Raw genomic sequence first — 23,314 nt, forward strand, 5'->3', positions numbered from 1 at the left:
TCTGTTGTAAATTAGCTGGTTCATGGTTTGCATGTATAGCCACTGTCCCCTAACAAGTGGCAACTTCACATAATGTCCCTCAAAAAGCTGTCTCAGGCCACTCTCAGACAGTCTCCTGACATCATGTGTTGAGCCAGGCCATTTTGCAACAATGTCCAAAAATCTTGTAGTCGGTTGTAAAGTGCAGCTGATGCTGTGGTACCTCTTTCTGTTGACAAAAATGTCTTCATTTTCTGATGTGCGTCTCATCAATTACACCAATAGCCCCGGGGGAGCTTGCTATGTCCATGAATGTTCTTTTGTGAGCCTGCAAGGTGTGAACATCCAGTGGAAATGAAATGAACTGTGTCACAATATGAGGCTGCAAAAGCACTGTAATTGTTTTTTTGGTTGCGACAGACCCAAGTCATCACTGCTGCACTGTTGCATTTTTCCAGATGCCAAATATCTTAGTCACTGCTTTCACAATGTAAGTCTATGGGAAAAATCTTTTTGGGCCGGTGTGCATCATGTGATGTTGTAATTACACAGTTTGGCCACTATGTCAAATTTACTTAAAAGCCCGGCGCTCTGCCTGTATCCAGTTCTCTTTATACATCCATATGGCCAAATCGCTAAACTTGAGGCCTAAAAACAGCAGTTCACAAAGAAATGGGTGACGTCACAGTGACTACATCCATATTTTTTTTACAGTCTATGCTCTACTTGCAGTGCAAGGGGAGGGGCCATTCACAGGGGCTTCAGTGTGTGAGAGAGAGTGGGACAAGTAGGGTCTGCCAATAAATGCTCTGCCTGCAGCTATAAAATGAAATAAGATTTTACTCATTTTAAATACTGTTGTAAAAAATGATGGTCAAAATTGATAATGTGGCAGGCCATGACACATAAATCTATATATAGGAAACACTGTATCTACACAATATATGGCATGCACTTAATAGAGGTATAGGTAAAGTAGCAAAGCATTCATCTGGACCTGTGATTAGCAAACTACTGCTGGGACTAGTTCATTGTTGAGGATTCACTCGGGTACAAGAGATGGTATGGTTTTTACACAGGATGTTTCACCCCTCTGCAAATGGTATGTCCCATTTCTCATTTGGTATGGTCTATTTTTCATAGTAGAATAGCAAACGATGACATCACGTAGTCTATTCCACCTCTTGAATTGTGCACTGGATGCTAGTGCTCCAGTTGTCCTGTTGTAGCATGTCCCTTTTTCTTTTGGTGTGCATGCATATAAAAGTAAGTATTTCCATAATGTTTATACAGTTTTCTGTATAGTTATTCACTTCATGAGAGCTATTTCAAGTAAAACCTGGTAATCGCATCCACTCATTGTTACTCTTGCTAACTAGCCCATGCCCAAGCCTTTCCAATTAATGAGAATAATGATGATAGTCTGGATGTAGGCAATCAGCTAATTCACCATTGCTTAATCGCTGGTGCTGTAAAGTTACAGTGATGTTGTTTTGCAAACACACAGGCCAGTGTCATTTTTGTGCCATTCTTGAAGCTTCTAGCCACTTGGCGCTGCTAATAATCTATACAGCCTACTAATATGTTCTTGTGTTCTTTTTGCCCACAGAGTATGTTGATTCAGTAAATAATATAGTTTTAGCCCATATTTTGGTGCAGTATCAATGTACATTGCTATTAGTTTGTTTGACTGTGTTATGATAAATATTTCCAGTCTCTTTGTAAGAATAGTCACTCCCTTTTTGCCACTTGTATTGTGACATATTGTGTTGTTAGATACCATGTAGTCAGCTTGAGTATTAGTATTTCTTCATAGTGATTGTATAGTATAGCTCCTTCTGTATAGTTGTTCAAGCCATATTAGTTTATTAATACTTTCTGTTCATTTGTTTTATAGGAAACCACCAGTAACATATAGTAGTACACAAACTCTACAGTTTGTGAATTGGGTGGTAGTGGGTGTTGTCCAATAAAACGATTGAACCTGACCCCTTGGACTCATGACTTTGACAGATCACCTGTAGTGTTTAGTTTTTTGGACACAGCATAGAAGTTTATTTGGAGTAGCCTCAGTTAGCCATTCTCAATACACAGGGTATGATTATAGTGTGCAAGACATAATCCAACTTGCATTTCAGGTGATGCCTAACATATTTGAGTTCCCAAAATTACTCAGCCCCTCAGCTCAGCATCCATCGTTATAACCGTCTGCTGTGGAAACAAAGTATAAATTCCAAAACATGCATAACTTTTATGATTGCAGGGGACTGTGGATTTGTGCAGTATGTTGCATCGCTAAATTAGTGTGGCTGATCTGAATATTGTGAAAATTCATCTGGAGCCAGAGGGAGGGGTGAGATGTTAAGTTGCTTAAGTAAAAAGTATATTACCAGCTAAATTTACTTAAAGTACTAAAGTAAAAGTATTAATTTTGCAGAAAATTGGGCTGTGACTGATATATTAAATAGATTTAACAAAGTACATTATTAATACTGATGAGTCAATACATAAGTAGGATTTTATTGTTTTTTGATTTTCTGCAAAAAATTAGTACTTATACTTTAGTGCTTCAAGTAAATTTAACTAGTAATACTTCTTTACTTTTACTTGGCAGTAATTCCCACAGGATGTTGTGAGACTGTGGTTGGTAGACCTTAGACCCTTTAGGAGGCTCTGAGCCCAGGGGCACGCTCACCCGGAAAAACATTTTGTACATTTTAAAGTGAAATGCATCAATCTGAAGAACTTCGTGCTCTTGCAAACAATTTTGCACTCTAGTAAACTATGTAATCATAAACTCATTGGTTCATATGAATGGTGACGACATGGCAAATATAACCAACTATTATAACTATTTTCTGACATTGTTTTGTGTTCACTAATTATTCCTGCCGAAATGAAAAATCGCAATGATTAATTGATTAGTTGACTGACAGAAAATCAATTGGAAACTTTTTTTTTGATAACCAAGTGATTTAAGGAAAAATGCCTTCTCAAATGATGATTTAAGCTTTTTTGTGTGTGTCATACATGATAGTAAACTGAATGTATTTGGATTTGGACAAAATGTGACATTTAATTATAACCAACAATAACTAATTTTCGACATGGTGTTGTGTTACTTGTTTCTGCTTTTTTCACAGGAGGACGAAACATCAGTTAATGCAGGTTTAATGTTTTATGCAGCTGTGCTCAGAGATATCAGTTGAGCTAAAATTAAAAAAGGACTGTTTAATTGCATTTACTGAGACTTCCAGGGTGTCAGTGAACATGCTGTCAGCTCAGAGGTGATGAAGCCTGTCAGTCACTCCTGATACATGAGTTGTAGCCAAAGAACCAACCACACCGGGCGGCGGCAGAGGAGGCTGCACCGCCGTCTGGTTCAAAATGAGTCCAGCTGACTTCACTGCACTCAGCGCTGGAGCACGGAAACAGAAATGAGCCATTTGTTTCCAATACAGCTACTTTTGCTCTTAGATAACATTAAGACAAGACTTCAATGTTTATAGTTGCTCATGCTATTGTCCTGCGTAACAAACTGATGCTTGAAAGCAGACAATAGTGATCCACTTTGTGTTTTTTTCCCCCAGATTGAACGAAATACACTTTTAATGCCAGCACTGAGATAGACTTGTTGCTCTATCTTTCAGTAATTCCTCTCTTTATCACTGAAATATGATATACTGAAGTTGCAGCTTTGTGTTAACATGGAGCTGTGATGGTTAGCTTAACGTGCCTATAGGTAGTAGGCTAAAGCTACCAGTATTTAACCTGCATGCAGCCACAGCGGGGCTCCAGTGTTGGCGGCTGAGTGAAAACACACTTAAATCATTTCACATAAACAACTCACGTTCAGACAAACCCAACAACAAACCCACCATGAGCTTCAACATAGCTGAAGCAATGGCACAAAACACAACATTAGAGATCTTTGATGTTATTATGAGAAGTGTAAAAATATTTTTAGTTCAATATTAATGTGTGGTGGGCCACCACAGTCAAGGTAAATAATGGGAAACACTGAGTAGGATTTTAAATACAGGATTTTACTTGTAATGAACTATTTTTACATTGTGGTATTGATACATTTACTTAAAGGGAACCTAATATGCTTTTCCTTATTTTCAGTATATACATATATATATATATTTATAATGTTACAATGTCAGCTGTTCATGTTAAAAGTGTCAAATAATGAGGAAGAAGTAGAAGTTATCCCTGTGAGCAAAAAGACATCAGCTTTTTGCTCACAGCCACAATTTGCTGGTGGTTCTCGAAGAAGGTGTCCAAAACTCGTGTTGCTGTTAAATGTAGCTTGGTACACGTACAAAACGATCGTCAGACACAACTATGTAACTAATAAACAACAGCTAGTGATTAATGTTGCCTTGCTAGTTAATAATCAACTTAAATTACAGATGCTTGGAGAAGGTGCACTGTACTTCATGCTTCGGGGAGAAAGCCTGGTCTGTTGTGCTGTCTCTCTGTATATACACTTCTATATACACTTCTTGTGCACACAAATGAACCAAAACGTGGTATCTTTTGCGCAATATCTTGTGTAATATCATCTCTAGCGGTCGATGTAATAAAACGTGGCCTCGATACATATATATATATATATATATTTGCCCATGTCTCCTTAGGGACTCCGTAATTTTAGGATTTTTTTTTATTGAACTTTATTGAACTATAAAATGAATCCTGCTCATGGAATGATTCATTCTCTGGGGAGCATGAATGTACTCAAGGCAGGGCGATCTTTATTTCTTTTGCACAAATGAATATTTTGGCACTAGAGAAAAGGTCACCATAAAAGATGAAACACAGCAGATTCGCGGAAATCCTCCAATAATTACCTTTTTATTGGCCAAATTGTTTGTGAAGGAGACATTTGGCTTGATGGTGGTCCTAGAAAGGTCATAAGAGGAGGTCATAAAAATGGTTAGGATTTTTCCTTTGGGGACCATCTATACCTAATGTCAAGTGGTCATTAGATATGTTGGACTTTCTATTGGATTGTTCATTTTTAGGCCTTGGCACTTTATGAACAAAAATAAATGAATTTCATAATATATAGTATATAGAAGCAAAGCAGATTTTCTTCAAGAGGGCTCTTTGACTGTAAATTTAGGTGGACAAGCCTTTTAACTGGATACAGGTGTGTTAGGAGTGACAGTGAGCTCAGCAGACAGGCCCTGGATGGTTGTATGAGTGGGAGGTTTAGCCGTCATCCTGCAGACAAAGCTCTTTCTCTGTGACATGCCGTGAGCTGCCCTGTCAACACTGATGTGTTCCCCCTTCTTCACAGAACCAACCTGCAATTGCAACATCAATAACAGCAAGACTTGCTCTGTTCACCACACACACTGTGTACGTACCGGGAGAGGTTCTGTCAGCCGTGCACACAATGTTGAGGCTTTAGGATATGAAACCTGCAGGTTTCAGTGAGTCTAATTTAAGACCCAATAAAAATAAAACAAACAAAACCACACAGTTGTAACACTACATATAGGCAGAATAAGGTGATTAAGAAACTGTTAAAGGGAAATGAAGCTTGTTATTTTACTACTAGACACTGATCTGGATTAATTTAAGACAAGACACACTATGCAAAACTTGATTGCAGGGTGAAATAATGAAAAGCTCTATAAAGTTGACCTGTGACTTTGGAGTTCCACTTCAGAAACAAAGTTCAAACTGACATTACAGTATAACTTACTCCAGAGGAAAAATGACAAAACTTTATATGAAAGGATAACTCTGTAAACTGTCTCCAGCAATCAACCAAACGCAATGTAAATATTTAAAAACAGCTCAAAAATATAGTTTCATTTTTAGAAAAAAAAGATTCAGTAATTTCTTGAAACAGCTGGCTACTGTACTGTGGTCTTTATCAAACAGGAAGAAAATAGTGCATTTGTTGGGGACTATTTTCAGCGGCGGATGAATCCACATTTGGTGTTCTAGTGAGGATTTCTGGCAGCACCACAGTATGTGTGGGATTGAAAATAAAAATCAAATGAAGCACAGTGTGTGTTGATTGTGATGAAGAAATATTGTTGGTAATTGTGTCTGCACATATTTGTAGATATGAAGAAAAATATAGAATATTACCAGACTTCATTTTAGCTCATATCTACAGTATAAAGTACAGATACCTGCATAATATAATGTGTACATATTGCATTATAAGAGTTGCTTGAAGCCCTCATTATGATGTTTTTAAAGAGCAGTCATGTTTTTACAATAAACTAGAGCAGTGCCCGTTCAAAACGTGCCTGTTCAGAATGGGAATGGGCCAATTGCTTATTATTTATTTCTCAAGAGGGAATTAATAAATTAAACGGTTTAAATCAGAAACTTCACTAATGAGACTAAACTGAGGTTGAACTGTAGAAGCAGTTTATGGCCTTCCATTGGTTGATTCTGCTGCCAATCGAACATGTCTACGCTCCTATTGGCTAGTTTTAGTGCCTCCGCCTCTGTTTTTTTTCTCCTGTGTATGCTCGTTCTTCTGTCTCGAGCAGTTTAACTGAACGAGGCATGTGCCTTTGAGAGCCTGCTGTTCATTTAACCGGTTCACATTTAAGAACTTTTTTTGTCCGCTGCTTTTGTCAATAGAGGACATCTATAAAGTTTCTGAGAGTCAAATTCAACTGTCAAAACTAAGGCAGCAGAGGCCAAGGCATCCTGACTGATCCTACATTTCCCATAATACCATTCTTCTGTTAGACACAAGGGGCATTGTTGTTCATGGTCAGCATCTTAAATCCCTTCCAGTGGTACTCTGATCCTTTATTTTAAAGACAGGTTCACATTTTTTAAGTCTGTCTTACAACAGTCAGGAGCCCACATGAACATGTAAACATGTTTTTTCTTGCTGTAATCATTCCTCCTGTTCATACTGAACATTAGAAGATCCCTTCATAATGACCTTACAATGGAAGTGATGGGGGACAAAATCCACAGTCCTCCTTCTGTGCTAAACTGTATTTATAAGTTTATCTGAAGCTAAAATGAAGCTTCAGCATCCAAATGAGTCAAATCAAGTAGATATCTTTCAACATTACAGTCTTTTTGTTACTATACTTCCACAGCTCAACAGGGAAACACTGTCTGAGGAAACACAAAGAGGGAATCTGATGCTAAAAACACTGTAAATGTGTCAGATAACCACTTGATATGATTAACTCAGATTGATGAAGACTAATATAAGCTTCACATCAACTTTTAAATGCATTTTTTCACAAAATGTGTGGACATACTGTGGATTTTGCCCCCCCCACCCCCCATCACATTTGAAGCACTTTTGAAGTGGTATTTTAATATCCAGTATGAACAGGAGGAATGATTACAGCGAGGAAAACCTCTTTCACTGTTCATATGGACACCTGACTGTTGGTTTAAGACACATTTGAAAAATTGTGAACCTGTCCTTTAAGTGAAAGTACCAACACAACAATGTAAAAACAGTCCATTACAAATAAATGCACTGCATGTAAAATCCTACTTAAATAAAAGTACATTGGTATTATCAACTATATATATATAGTTAGCTAGTTTAGTTCAGTGGCCCCTCCCAAAGGTCACATGATAAATCTTAGATGATTAATGGGAGAGGAGAGAAGAAGAAGAGAGAAAGAAGAAAAAACAAAGTTCTGATACACAAATCTGTTTTCAGTTTTTTGACTTCTCTAATCCTTGATTACAAGACACTGATACACTGTTATACAACACAACTACCCACTGATTTTTAATGAGGTCTTGTATCAAGAAGTTGGGCCCTTTAATCTTTATTAATGCATTATGTCTAAGTTGAAAATGGGTTTTCATGTAAAAATGTAATTTCAAAAGTAACCAGTGACATAAAGCTGTCAGATAAGGTTTTGTAGAAAAATATTTCTCCACTTAAGTGCATCCAAAGTAGAATCAAACATCTTTATATGGCACCCAGGCCTACCTAAACATCTGTGTGTATTCATTATTGTTTGCACAGCAGTTTTACAAGCTTCATACTTGCACTAACAGCCTCTTCATCACCCAACCAACACTTAATTCTTCAGTTTGGCTGAAGTCTGCTGAGGCTGAAATTCACTCTGATCTGTTGGTAATGATGCAGTCATTCTTCTTACTGCAGCTTCAGAGGTTGTGTCGCTAAATGTTAGTCAACTGAATTTCCCATGTGCATTGTATTTTTGACCAACAGTATTATAATTTACCTTGGTGAAAACGATCCCAGCTGTCTGTGCCTCCATTGTCTCACTGTGTGTCACACTAATAGCACAACAAATGCTGCACTCATCCAGAGTTACACAATCACTGACATCTCTCCTGCTGTGACTGACAGCTGGAGCTTCACAACTCACAATCTTCCTTTAGACAGAGCACCAAACTTGCAATAAAGACAGTATTGTATAAAATGACAAATGACAAAATACTACAAACATTTTTTTACTTTCTCTAAAGCATATATAACTGCAGCCTGTACATTTTAAAATCACAGAAGAAATATTTCAGGAATTCTTGGGCGTTCATTCATTCAAAAAAAGTGTACTGAGATGAAAAAAATAAACTGTACAGGAAAAATGGCAAGGCAACATCTGGACAAATGCATTTAAACAACAACCCATCCCAAAATGACCCACTGTCATAGAAACCCCCACACAAATGTGATAGCAAAACATATGCTGAACATTTCTCCAACCCAAATAAGTGCAGTGAAGAATAATGTTAATACCATTCTGTGAAATATAACTGTGTAAAAAATAACTGCAGATAAGAAATTAAATGGATAAAAAATTCTGTCAGGTTCATTATTTTACAGTTATTTCCATTTCAAACAACCTCTCAAAAAAGCTTTTCTTTGCTCCGAGGCAGCATGTCTCTGAAGCACAGTTCCTTTGGTAACACTTGTATTCACAGTAAAATTGGTTTAAAATGATGCGGCCCACAATGTCAGCGCCTTTCTTCTTTTCATGAAAGATGATAAAAAGGGTGGGATAAACTGAATATATAGAGTAAAAATGTACAAACCACAATTGTAGTTACTTTTCAACAATTCAGAAAAAAAAAACACTGAAATTAAATAAAACTCACTGTCTAAAAGGCAAGTCATTGTCTAACCCCAAACAAATCCATTTAGGAGTAAGTATTTAAGTCCATGTCAAGTCTCTTTGGATGATTGAAATGAAGCCCATCACTAAATTACAGAGGCCCAGAGAGGACATGCTAGCTGCTACTTTTTTTGGCTTATTAACTCTCAGCTATTTCATTATCTCTGGATAACACATATTGCTCACACTAATTTTAAAGTCAAACTGAAATTCATCTTGATAGAAAATCTGATGGTTGTTTTGTACATATTTGGTCAAATCTATGTTTTTGGTCTCAACTGATGATGTCAATATTGTAATTTGATTGGTGTCAGTTACTCTGTATGTTACTTTCCATAGCTATGTTACACTGTGAGTCAAATCACCTGTCACATTACTTCCTGTTGCTGTGAGTTTGGACAGTCTAGTCATTTGCCTCACCTCATTTAGGCCTATGTAAGAAGGGAAGACAGCTAATGCTGAGTAGAAATAAACAGTGCTAATGTTAGCAAGTGAGGCTAACTAGCTTCTGCTTTCATGGAGGTGGAGTGTAATAAAAACTTAAAAGGAAATTCCAATATTTCTCTTCTCATAACTGTGGACATTCTCAATGCTAACACACCACCTCCATTGTAGTGATACAGGAAAACACAAACTCCAGCAAAACAAAGTATACGTATGAGGGCAGCAGTGCAAGATGGTTTAGTAATTGAAGCTGCTAGCTAACAGCTAATCGCTCATTTCCGTGTTTATATTAACCAGACTAAGTGACTGGAAAGATTTATGTACAATTAAAGTTGATTTGGAAAGTTTTAGGAGGCTCACACTGCTTCCCCCCGATTTATGTTGTTGGTCTCTAAAATGGAAGTGGCACATGCAAAGTTAGCATGACCCACAGTCCAAACAGACAAGTATGACATAAAATACAGGCTGAATTCCAGAATTTTCAGCTAACCGAGGTCACGGAAAACACTCAGAGGCTTGAGGGTGAGACACTGTTACTACAGATTTCTCTCTTCCCTCTTTTGATATTTGCCTTACCATTATAGTTTATATTTCATTACACAAAAAGTGAGAAGAATTCAAGTTTCAGTTTGACTTTAAAGCCACTAATGACATGCTTTTAATGTTATCTTGAGACATTCTTTTGTGGTAAGTTAAAGGTCTTATTTTTCCCAGGATACTGGCTTCCCTGCTTCATGGTCAGCTCATGGAGTGATTCCTCTCAGCCTTCAGAGAAAAGAGTAAAATGACTGTGGAGACATGGAGTGTGTGCTGTGTCCCAGCCTTGTGTCCTAGCTGTGGTGCGGGTTCTGACTCTTCAGGCTCAGGTTGCTCTTCAGGCCCTGGTAGTAGGCAGACAGGCTGCTGTTGTCCTCCAGCAGCTTGCTGTGCTCCTGGATGAGTCGAGATGAAGTCTGCTGCTCCCTCTGGTCTTCCTCCAACTCAGACATCAGCTCCTGTCTGAACAGACCAAGCAGCAGAAAGCCTCACTTTCACTACATCATGGCCACTTGTAAATAGACAGTGAGCTTAGAAGTCAGGATGGGGTTAGCCTAGCTTAGCATTAAGACTGCAAACTGGGGGAAACAACTAGCCTGGCTCTGCAGTTTAAAAATACACCTACCAACGCCTCTAAAGCTCACTAATTAACACATTGTATCTTGTTTGTTTAATTTGTACAAAAAGAAGAAATACAAAAACAAAAATTTGTGGTTTTTACATTACATTTTTCATTTCTAGATGAAAAGCTGGGTTACATCTGTGGTTACAGATTAAACAAAAAAGACACAGAGTGAATGAGTGAGCTTTATGTGAGGTGTTGACAGGTGTTTTTTTGTTTGTTTTTTTTGGACAGAGCTTATCTAGCTTATGCTAAGATAGCCTAACCACATCCCCACTCCAGTTCTGTGCTTAACACAGACATGAGATTGATATGCATCTGAATCTGTTCTCTGGTGTCAAAGAGCTCACAAAGAAATGTCTGACTGTGAGATTTATCAGTCCAGGGTGGAACTGGATCTCATCTGTTGTCAATAATGAAAGAGGCATCTTTTACTGTAATATTACATGGGCATAGTTACTGTGTGGTTTCTACTTTTCACTCACTTTTCAATGAGATGATAAAATACACACACCTCTGTTTTAAATCCTCACTTCTAACTGATAAAGGCACTCATTCACATACATGTTACCATGGTTACCAAATGATCTTACATACATATATACTGTAAGTCATTTACACAGCTAAGGAGAGTGCCTCCTTGACAGTTCATGATAATTAGGTGGGTTTAACAGTAGTTCAATCTTTTGAATTCATGCTAACTATCCACTATTACTAAATCCTGTTGTTTGACTTACTTCCTCCGAACAAGGTGAGCGATCTCTGACTGGACTTTGATGTACTCCTGAGCCATCCTGATGTGCTGCTCAAACACAGCCATGGACTCCTTGGAGTTTGGACACGGGGCTAGAGGCTGAAAGCAATCAATACACTGTTCCATAACAGGGTACATGCAGGTTTCAAACAGCCTCATTTAAGAACAGGATGAGAACAATACTGTAAAATGCTAATAGCAGTATCAAACTAAAAAGCAATAGCAATACAAGGAGTACACATACACCATTTTTGTTTTTATTGTATCATTTGTGACTTATTGATTGGAAATTTGTGCAAAACTCCTTTAAAATCATACATGTATCCTATTCATATTAATGGTTTTATTTCCCTTGTGATGAGGATATACTGACATGCATAAATAATGTGATTAGATTATTATGATGTCACTCGTCATTTTGCCAATATATACATATCCCTCGTTTCTTTCCTGTGGGTGTTTGACCTGTAGTTGATCAAAACGTTGCTGATAAAAATTAAAGGGAGATTTATTTTAGTGTGCTCTTTTAAATTTATTTAGTAACAAATAAATTATTTATGTATTTATTTATATTTGTATTACTTTCACTTACAATGCATGTATGCATTGCCACGTGTGTCTATATCATACAGTATATACCAAAACTGAGTACACCCCTGTGCAATATCACTACAATGTTAAATGATTCAACATTCTATCATCTTACAATAACTGTAGTATTTTAGGGTGAAGTGTAGGCTATTTGATCTTATTTATAATTAAAAACAAGCAGGTTAAATAGACTAAATTGAAAATACAGACCTCAAAGTAACAACCTCAATGCAACAAAAGCGAGTACACCTGAGACTCCAATTCACACTAACTGCCTGAACAAGGTTATAAAAGAACCTGTGAACACAACAACTTTCTCAGTTTTGACCTGGGTTGTGTCTGATGCAACATGGCTCCACATGGTGAGGAATTGCCTGAACAAGTAAGAAACCAGATTGTGAGACTTCATTAAGATGGGAGAGTAGTTGCAGCAGTGGTTAGGAGGTACAGGAGGACCCCTGCTACCAGGTCACTGGTTTAATTACTTAACATTTTAGTGATACTGACCAGGGCTGTACTCAGTTTTGTTATGTATTGTATGTGTATATATGTCTTTAAGTATTGATATGTTCTTGTTACTCCCCTACACAAGGTTAGAGAAAGTGATTGGAGGATGCAACACAGCTGTAATCATGTACTTAAGCAAAGCAAAATAAAATCTCATACTGACTCATGTTCTATTTGAATAAATAACTGATCACATAAAAATGTTCTAAACATAACAGGCAACATCAAAACATTACTATTAAGGTTCCATCTAATGAACACAAAAACATAGTTTCAACTTACCTGTAACTGGTGATCCAGTTTCAGGCATGCCATGGGAATAGAGCTGTCCAAACCATTGGTAGCTAAGGACACACACACACACGCACACGCATACACGTACACAATCATTGTCACTGGAAAAGAGCTGCTGTAGCACAAAGCACACACACATCTGTAATGTTACACTGTAATGCCCCCTAGTGGTGTATTGAGGACAGTGCAAGGAACACAGGAACTTCACTACCCATAACTGTTTCTACTTACTACACTCATCCACACCTTACGCCACTAACACTACTGACATCCACACCCCACACTGGAAATATTTAGTTATTTCTTTAATTTGAGTAAATTTGATTTGTATAATAAATTTGTGGCAACTTTAGCCAGGTCATAACACCTACACTCATGTCGCGTCCTCATGCATGGGTTGTAAGTATGGTGTTTCTTTTGATAAGTTAAAAGTGTCAAAATTAATGCAAGAGGAAATGATCTCATGATGTAAATCACAGCTTGCGTGTTGCAAATTTGGTGAAATGGGCCCCAAGAGTGAATGGAGCAGCAGGCTGGTTTGATGGTATGAAGTAGAGAGAGCAGGACCAGCAGCTCCAGCGTGTCCTTCAGCACCCAGCACTGGACAGCTGGCCACTCAGGTGGTCTTTTGGTGGTCTTGGGTAACCAGGTTACTCAGAGAAACCAGTTTATGTGAGTAACCATGGAAGGCGTTTACATGCAGTGTAGTAACCTGCTTACACATGCAGCAGATCAGTAAGCAGATTTGTCTCTTACTGCCAGCCTTACTGATTTGGAATATTAGTGACAGAAGACACTGCTTCCTGACTTTCTCCTTTTTTGTGTTTGTGTGTGTGTGTGTGTTGGAGCACTGCTGCTCCAATACACACACACACACACACACACAGCACAGTGAGAGAGACAGAGTGGAGCTCATCCTCACAGCATGAAAGTGTTTGAATTTAAAAGTCAAATGTTGAGGAGTTAACTGACTTATTTAGACTCCTACAGACTACTTCTTATTTAGTTTCAGTTTTAGCCTCCGCTTTGGATGCAGTGTTTTATGCGAGGACGCGTCGCCCTGTGTGATGATCTCTCCTTTCATCTAACCGCTACGTGCTGTGCTTTTCCTGTTAAGCACATGTGCACATGTAGAAAGCCATTAGAAAGCCGCTAACACGTATACATGGCAGAGTAATCTGCATTCTCCAAGAGAAATCGACCTGGAGAAACAAGCACTAACATTTAAAAGTCCTGAAATGTTCATGTGAAAGAAACTCTATATTAGCTCCGAGGTTTTCACTGCTGTCCTTCCCACACTTGAACTGCACTTGGCAACAAAACAGCACATAAACATGATGATGTTTGTCACCGTGTTGCTATATGTTGTCGCCTCTGCAGCTCATCAGTGATGAATATATTCATAGACAGTTTAAAAAACAAAGTGAAAAACAAGGCAGGACTTGGACCTACTAGATCTCACCTCTTTAACATTACAAGAATGACAGTGAGCTGCTTGAAAAAGACAAAACTAAAATGTTTAAAAAATAAAAACTCTACCAAAATCTCTCTTTATTTTCGTTGACAAAAAAGAGGAGACAACATATTCTAAACTATATTATTCTCTAAATATGAGTGGTGAATATGAGTCTTCAGTGATAAGTTATGTAGTTGGGGGTGGGAGGTTGCATAAATGAATAAGACGTTAAGAGAGAGAAAGAGAGAGAGACACAGAGAGAGTGTGTGTGTCGGTTATACGCTGGAGTGTGTGTGTGTGTGTTGGTGACAGTTTTCATTGACTAAAACTATACTGAAATAGTTAGGGTTTTCTTTGACTAAGATAGGATCAAATGCCCAGACTTTTACTCAGGATGAGGTTAACTAAATATGATCAAATAAGAGGACATTTGACGCAGGACTAAGACTAAATAAAATGAATACTGTCTCTCACTCGGTATCAGCTGTTATCCCTACCTGTGGGACTAAATGTCATCCTCAACTCTGATTGGCCGGTGGTGGCTGCAGGGCTGCTGCAGTGGGTGGGGCTTTGGGAGCGTCCTGGCTGACTGTCCACGCTGGACACTCTGGACATACTGGTTCGCAATGTTGCTGTCTGCTGGGGAATAAAAAAAAAAATTCAACAAGGTTGAAATCATGAAGTGGTGCCAGTATGTATGATGCTGTGCTATCAGCTGTTATACTTATGTTACCTTTGAGGGTTTGAACTGTAGTGGGAATTTGGCCTCAAAGCTTTTCAGGGTTTCCTCTTTGCCAACAGAGTTTCTGTGTTCTGCGTTGTCGTCACTCTTGTTACTGTTGATGGTGTAGTCGGCGTACGAGCCTGCAGGGCGGCAAAGACTCGTGTTTGAAACAAAAGGTGTGTAGAAACAAATATGCTTGTGTTAAAGCTGCAGATGTTTAGCTACCTGTGCTTGTGGCTGATGAAGAGCCGCTCCTATTGGCTGAGGACTGGTTAGGGAGCTTGAGTGGTTCCTCAGAACCTGGGAAGTACTGGAACATCAAAGTTCACCACACATAAGCAGGCTGTTTTAAAAAGAGCTGAACCATAAAGCTTGATTAGAGAACATTTATCAGAGGAGACTTGTTGATTCAGTAAATATTAACACATTCCACATAGCATAACTAATCTATTGCTGAATTTACTAGTGTGTGTTGGTTTAGTTTTACTTTCTAGTTTAAACGTTAACATCACTCATTTTACGTTAAATGTCACTTATCAGTGTTCATGAAAAAGTGTAGACTTAAAAATGTACAAAACAAAGAAAACTTCAAACATGTAGTTTTTGGTTCCTCCTGCAAGTTGTGGAGCTTCTTGAGAAGCTCTCAGGCTCCTACAAAAGTGGGTAGGAGCCACTCCTTCATCTAGCCTCATTTCTAAGAGCATCTTCAGTTATGATGCTTTCATGAAACTCTTGAGCTTAAGATTTGTAAAAATGGATTTTACAATCATCTTAGCCATAAGATGCCTTTGGGGAAACGAGGCCCTGGTCAGTTGAAAAGCAAACCAGTGAATGTGAGTGGTAAAATGTGAGAACAGTGCACCTTCATGAGACGACTCATGGTATTCTTGACCTCCTCCATGGATGGTCTCTGGCTGGGCTCTTTGTCCCAGCAGCGGGTCATCAGAGTCTCTATGGGCTCTGGGAGGTCTTTGATCAGAGGAGGCCGTGTACCTGCATCACAACAAACAGTCAGTGGCCTGGAAGCTCTGAATTCCTAATGTACATTACAGTGCTGTGTGTGTTCACCTAGACCTTCACTAGTACAGCTGATCCCACTGAGAATCAATAGCAAGTCTGAAGCTCTGTGAGGCTTGTGAGGGCTCACTGAACCTTTTAATCCATCTATTTATCCAATTATCCAGGCCAGGTTATGCTAAAATGTGTTTGTACTTGTTCCCAACAGGCCACACTCTTTGAGGGCGGTCTGAAGCTATTGGATGGTCTTACAAGCAGTTCTGACATAGTATATACCAGCCAGACCTCCTTGACCATCTTGGCTTCAAGTTGAACAGGGCTGCAGACTGAGCTGTTGATTCTTAGCAGGATTAGCCGACCGCTTCACATCAAACCTCCACAAAACAAAAGTCAAGTGTCAGAGCAGCTGGCGACACAGTTGTAGTTGCTACAGGACTCCACTCACCTCTGTGGACAGCCCACATTATACAAAACGCTGAGCCGCCAATCTCATCGAAGGGTTTTTTGCGTGTGATGACCTCCCACAGGATAATGCCCCAACTGAACACGTCACACTTTTCGCTGTAGTTACTGCCTGAGGAACACACACCGACATCACATTTATTGTATTCAATGTGAGAAATTCAGGGTTTCCAGCAAGTTAAATGCAGGAAAAAAAAAGTGTGCAGCATCAGTGAGGGTGTATTCAACTGCACCTGCTACTGCACAAGCAAAAGAGTGCGGTGAAGTGTAATATAAAACCTGGGATGTAGTAATTAAACAGTAGCTTATAAGCTAGTGTCATATCTTTTAAACAGCTGTCCCAAACACATGGGCTTCTGATCCACACAACCACATGTGCCACAGTTAAATTAAGAGAATGTGTTAACAAAACGTTCTCACAAGCTCCAATTGTGTTGCATCACAGCGCTTGTTACTGGTTCAAAGATGCACCCTGACTGGCTGAAAACTCCTCTGTACCAGAGAATGAAGCCAATCAGAATCAAGTCTAGCTGTGATGTTAAACTCAATGAAAAAAAGTACAAATTTAGTCACTAATAGTAGCAAAATATTTCTGCCTCCTACAGTATTTCATAAGCAATACTGGTCATCAGTTTGAGCTCCTGAACGAGAGGTGAGAGTGACGAGGTGACTGTGGCTCACCTTCAAACACTTCTGGTGCCATCCAGGCTGCACTGCCTTTGTTGTTGGTCATGTAGGTCTGAATGTCACACGCTGTTCCAAAGTCACATATCTTCAGCACAGTGCCACGAGACACAAGGAGTAGACTGAAACAGAATAGAGGACAGCTGTTATAAACACAAGACTACAGCTCAGCTGTTATACTTCAGCATCTAGGGGGAAAAATATACTGATAAAGTGCTTTCTACTACCCTCTGGTTGTGTTAAAGGACTAATGCAACCTAAAAAAATCAATTTACTTCAATAAAAAAGGAAAAAAACTATGTGTAACTATTCTTTTCTGATACTGTAGTAGTCCACATGAAGTCCTTTTGCTTTTCTGCTCTCTGGATGCTGCTCATCAGCAAACAGTCTAAGCCACCATCACCTAGTAATCCCTCCTCTACAGCCCTCCATACCTGTGTTTGCTTTCTGAGTTCTTAAAAAAACTCTAAACTGTGCAACTTCCACTCTGTTTCATCATCAAGAGTCTTACTTTGGTGGTTTGAGGTCCCGGTGAATTAAGGCCTTTGGTTTCATAGCATGCAGATAAGCAACACCCTTGGCACACTGCAGACACCAGCTCATAGCGTGGGAAGCTGTGTAGGGGGCTTGCGGCTCAGCACTGTGCAGGACTGTGATTGAGTGACAAGCAGACAGAGAAGTGTGTTTACAGTGCCGCTGTACATCCTTTACAATGAAGAAGAACGATGGTCTAATGTAGTCAACTTCAATCGACTAGAACTTGTGATGGACATGATATGACTTACGGTTATATAAAGAGCCACATTCTGCATACTCCATGACCAGACACACCTGAGAACAAAAAGTAAGATAGTTACACACAGATCACCTGTAACTTCCTCTAAACCCACCTGCAGCTGACAACACATTAAACAGAGATGATGAGCTAAACTAACGGCTTTATCACTGTATCATTGCAACTGATGTCAGCACTTGATGGGTACTTGATCAGGGATGAGGGATCAGTCTGACATCTGTCTTATTGACAACAAATCCCATTAAAAGACCAAAACAACGATGTGTTCGTCTCACAATACTTTCTGACTTCCCTGCAGTGTGTGTGTGACCACTGTAGTTTTTAACAAACGTTACTCAAACAGGAGGAAATAGTAGATTTGTTGAGGACTGGGAATCCACATCAAAAGCCAGACGTTGGCAGCAAGTAGGTGCTCTTAAAGCCTCCACACTGACTCTGACCTGGACAGCGGCTGGTCAAACAGTCTTCACCAGGCTGACTGACAGCAGAAATGTACTCAACCAAAATAGATTTCATGTTCACAGGAAGAAATCGACATTGTTTGTATTTATTGATTCATTTGATTTTATTTTCCCGCCTGCCGTAGCATATAGTGAAAAGGTCAAGCTCACAGCCACACTGGGAGCCTTCATCAATCAATATGGATATGCTTAATAAGTTCAGAAAATATAAACAGCAGGAGATGTGTGTGAATCAAACAGCTGTCTGTGGGGATTACGCTTCACTAAACGTGCAAGAGGGAGAAAAAATTAGACTCAGAGCGTAAATAAAGGTGAGGTGTCTCCAGGTGATGTGTGTGTCTCAGATATATTCAATAAAATGGAAGCGAGTGACAGACACCTATAACACTTCTTCTAAAAACACTTTCTATGTGGACTGGAAGATTGAACAGTGGCTAATGGTACTGTTGTTTTAGTGAAATAATCCAAATCTTAGTAGTATGCCACTTTGACTATTGTTATGATGCATAAAAAAGTCTGATATACTGATTCTTATTGACATAATCTGCTGCTGTAGTACATGAACTAGCATAAAGAGCACAGCGCTGCTCTTCCACTGACATATAACACTTCTTCTTTCTCTGTCCACAGCATTGCAGTGTTTCTTACTGAATGATGGGAAGTTCAAAGTGTATGAAGCAACAGTCCTCACTTCCCTCTCTAAATTCTAAACTGGATGTCAAATGAGGTGATGAATGACGGTTTCAGATTCTCGCTTTTTAAATTCAGGACAGAAGAGATATCTATGACAATACATAATTACATACCTTATCCTCACAGTTATGCCTGTTATATACTTACTGGATTGTCACAAGAGCCAAACAGCTTAACAATGTTGGGGTGATTCACCCTCGAGAGCTGGCGCAGCTGCACAGAGACAAAAAGGGGCAGATGATAAATATATATGTTACTATGAATGTATGAATCCACATCCTGATGTCTTTCTCTATCTATATAACATCGCTGCAGTAGATTATGTTTCTATTTGTCTTGATATACTGTACGTATTTTAAAAGGTGATAAGCAGTTAACACATTTACACTGATCTTTGAAGATTATGCCTGTATTAACTGTACTCAGACCCGTATTTAAAGACCAAGCTCTACTAGTTGGAAAAAAAAAAAACAGGAAACAAGTCATCCTGCTAGCACAGCGCTTGAATGCACCACAGCATTAAAACAATCAGAGCAGCCTGCAGCAGAAAAGAACAAGTTGCACCTCAACATGAAAATATCTATATGCACGGATTTGAATGTTCAAGCTGTTCTGTCTGCAGCAATGTTGTGCAACCGGCAGCAGAATGTTACAAAATAACCGTAGAAACATCTGTGCTTCTGTTTACATCAAGTTTATCATTTATGGTTAATTATTATGTACAGTTTCTAATGTCAATAAACATGTCCACATGCATTTTTATTTACAATACAGGTAGATGTGAGGCTGCAATGAGCCACATGTGATTACATGTTGGTTACATTTTACACAAGAACCTGTTATTTTAAAAAAAACCCAAATGATCAGGATCATGTGTGTGTTGAACTCTGAAGATTTGTTCCCAAAACTTCTGCAGTTATTTTGCACAGAAACAGTCAAAGCTTATGAATTTGAACTTTAAAAATTATTTCAGCAATAAAATAAAATAAAAAAACACATACAAAATACTAAACCACATTTTTATATATGGCACTACAGAGGTATTTAACTGTATGGACTGGTTATTGTATTGATCATTGTGATGCCGAGTCAAATTGCAAACTACTACACACAGAAACCATGGTGATTACTGGCTCATTAAAGTGTCCAGAAAAGTGAATTCAACTTACAAAAAAAAAGAGTCATGGTCTGCTCTTGCCAGTATATTTGAGTTCCTGTATTCATATTTGAAACTTTTTAGAACCTCGACAACAATAAATGTCCTCTGAGGTCAACTCTGCAGGGGGAAGCCCTGTGTTTAAAGGGGATGAACATAGTGAATGTGATTGGTCATGATTGTCACAGCCTCCAACACGTCCACCTATGATGTCTGTTATATATTCTTACTGATCCCGCCCTGCATCCAAGAGCGCCACTGGTGCACCTGGCAACAAAAATACTAAAAGTGCACTAGTCACACCTCCAGAGCACTGCGCAGGACACACCTGACTGTGATCTGTGTCGTGCTGCTCGGTTCACAAAAATAGGGCCCAAATGTCTTGTTCTGTCCAACCAACAGCCCAACATCTAAAATATATTCAGTTTACTACATTGCTCTTTATGCTTTTAAGATGTTATAAGTATTATTATTGTTGACATCAAGCAGGACATCTCCAGGAGCACCTCTGCTCCCACTAATCACTCAGATGATCCTGAGTGTCAGAATATGCTTGTAATGCTGATATACTAAAAGCTGTTTTCAACAAAGCAGTTTCACAGCCACAGAAACTCTACTAGGAACACTCCTGTGTGTGTGTGTGTGTGTGTGTGTGTGTGTGTGTGTGTGTGTGTGTGTGCTCTTAGCTTGTGCACACATTCACTTGGCCATCAGAGAGTATTTCCACCAGAGCACCAAGCACTATGGCAGAGAAACTGAAATTTGTCCCTTAATCCTTGGTAAAAGTTCCCCTGCCCTTGTAAAAGTTCCTGTGGTGGACGCAGGCTTTAACAAAGCACCTCTACAATTCTGAACTACAAAGCTGGCTGCGAGTTTTATTGCAGCACATACAGAACACAACAACCAAAAAAAAGTGTTTGCAGTACCTCAACAAGGAAAGCGTTTCTTTCATTGTCGCTCTCGATGGTCTTGATTGCTACATCTTTTCCTTTCCATACGGCCTTGTAGACAACTCCGAATGTACCTCTGCCAACAGCCTGGAGGGGAAAAGACAAGAGGTGGTGATTTAGACAGAAAACTGAGCCATAACAACTACTGTCTGGACAGCTAACTAACAGCTTCAGCCCCCAGCTTCACTCTGTGGCAATTTGTTTGTGGTTATCTGGGATTTTAGTGAATATGCTCTAGAAGTGCTCTCTTTACTACTTGCTCCTGAGGCCCCATCATGAGAACTAGTTTTAAGACCATCTTAGCTTAGCTTTTGCTTAAATAGTAGGCAGGATATGCTTTCCATATGCTTGTTTGTCCATCAAATATAATTTCTTTATACCTAAGCCACGACATAATAATGCATCAAGCATTTTAAAATGAACTGTTCAAGTCATTTTTGTCAGACATAATTTAAAAAGATAGAATATACATGTTAGCACCCTGTTCCACACCAGTGCATATTCCTACATTCATTTGTGTTTAAGCAAATGACCACAAAGCAAACCTGAGGCTAGTCTAGTCTAGCACAGGAGTACTGAGCATGATGCAGAGAAAAGGAGAGGAGCTGAGGGTTAACAAGGGCCCAGCAGCAGTTTTTACCCCCAGTTCTCCCTGACAGGTTAAAGAGGCCGTAGTAAGGAGGACACTAGCCCTCAGTGTTAGAGGGGAGGTTAAATGCTCTCACTTTTGTTGCCTTGAAAGCACAAAGTGTAATTCACCAGCTCACTTCTCAGCACTTCTACAAACAACTAACCAGGGTAACATTTTATGGCTAGTCTGAGGCCTTGTTCTGGTTGTTAAACTGCTTTTAGGTTCTTCAGTGGCAAATGTCATGTTTCATGGTTTGTTCAGGCCTCAGTTTATTATCCTCTCTCTGTGTTTCACATTAGAGGACAGTGAACGGTAACAGCTCCACTAGCAGATTTTCTCACGTAGCCCGTGTCTGTCTTTATCTGAGCCTTGCTCGTCAGCAGAAAAAAAAATACGTAGCAACATTTCAACATTTAAACTCCTAACGTTACTCCGGGACATTTTCCCAGCGGTGGAGAGCTAACGTTAACGTCCTCTCCAGGCGGGCTGTTGTTGGTCAGTAAGTCACTAAGTTTACCGCTTCGACTTGGATGTCTTCATGCTGGATGTCTTCAAACAGGCAGCCAGCTGGAGTCTCCACCATCGCAGCAGAGCGGCGGCACGACGCTGGAGCCGTAACCCGAAGCGTCTCTTATGGTTATCGGTTCAAAATATGACAGTGCGGCGGTCGTTGGCTCTCAAACAGCCGCTCTCATCTGTTGCTGTGATGTGAAATCAGGAAGTGGGCACAGCTGTTGCCAAATGACACATATGTTGGCTGGGTGCTCGTGAACATCCCGCCGCACGGAGGGAAAACAGCTAAAAAACCTTACGTACACTCAGGATTTCTGACACGTTATACGCTGACGGGAGGACTTTTAACCGATGTCATCCAACATTAAGACTGTAAAGTGCGACACGAATTATCTGTTTTATAAGATGGACATGTCATACAACCGTATACAACCGCTCCTGTGCTGCGCGGTCTTGAATGCAGCTTTGTTTTGTTTCTGCTCCACCAGGGGCGACAAATAATATTTCCATCGCTTATACGGAACAGTACACTGACCCCCACGCCCCCACCCCACCCACACACCACCACTGACCAACAATAAACTGATCTTCTAACAAGTGTTGTGATGTATCTTATTTCTCTGGGCCATACAGCTCCACTGTTGTCCAAAAACTATTAAAACACATCAGTGAGCCACACTGTTTTACTGGGTGACATGTTCCTTCATTTCCATGAACACACACACTGGAGTTTATTTTGACTCAATCTCACACACACACACCATCCTGCTGCCAGAAATACTCAGCAGGTCAGTGATTCCCAGCCAGGTGTAGCTACTTACTTACCCCAGAGAATACTTTTGCAGCTGCCAGAGGGTACGTGGAAAGATTGCGGAGTAGGCTAGCTCAAATAATTTGATCTAATAAAAAATATTTGTCATTAAACAA

General features: G+C 39.4%; 1 protein-coding gene across 2 annotated transcripts; it reads right to left on the bottom strand.

Annotated features, from left to right (window-relative positions):
- Positions 1–8,420: 8,420 nt before the first annotated feature.
- LOC121881189 (mitogen-activated protein kinase kinase kinase 7-like) lies at positions 8,421–22,847 on the bottom strand. 2 transcript variants are annotated; one of them, XM_042388853.1, is made up of 14 exons: positions 22,392–22,847; positions 21,220–21,330; positions 19,285–19,350; positions 17,973–18,018; positions 17,699–17,837; positions 17,185–17,309; positions 16,487–16,615; positions 15,887–16,017; positions 15,250–15,334; positions 15,034–15,164; positions 14,798–14,936; positions 12,833–12,894; positions 11,436–11,551; positions 8,421–10,538 (listed from the first exon to the last, which is right to left on the bottom strand). In XM_042388853.1, exons 1-14 carry the CDS (start codon positions 22,455–22,457, stop codon positions 10,370–10,372), a joined length of 1,515 nt encoding a protein of 504 aa, XP_042244787.1. In that variant the 5' UTR covers positions 22,458–22,847; the 3' UTR covers positions 8,421–10,369. The 2 variants fall into 2 exon arrangements, with proteins under 2 accessions (XP_042244787.1, XP_042244786.1); XM_042388852.1 differs by having other exon boundaries at positions 14,798–14,939; positions 22,392–22,846.
- Positions 22,848–23,314: the final 467 nt, after the last annotated feature.

The sequence above is a fragment of the Thunnus maccoyii genome, chromosome 16, assembly GCF_910596095.1.
Source record: "Thunnus maccoyii chromosome 16, fThuMac1.1, whole genome shotgun sequence".
NCBI lineage: Eukaryota > Metazoa > Chordata > Actinopteri > Scombriformes > Scombridae > Thunnus > Thunnus maccoyii.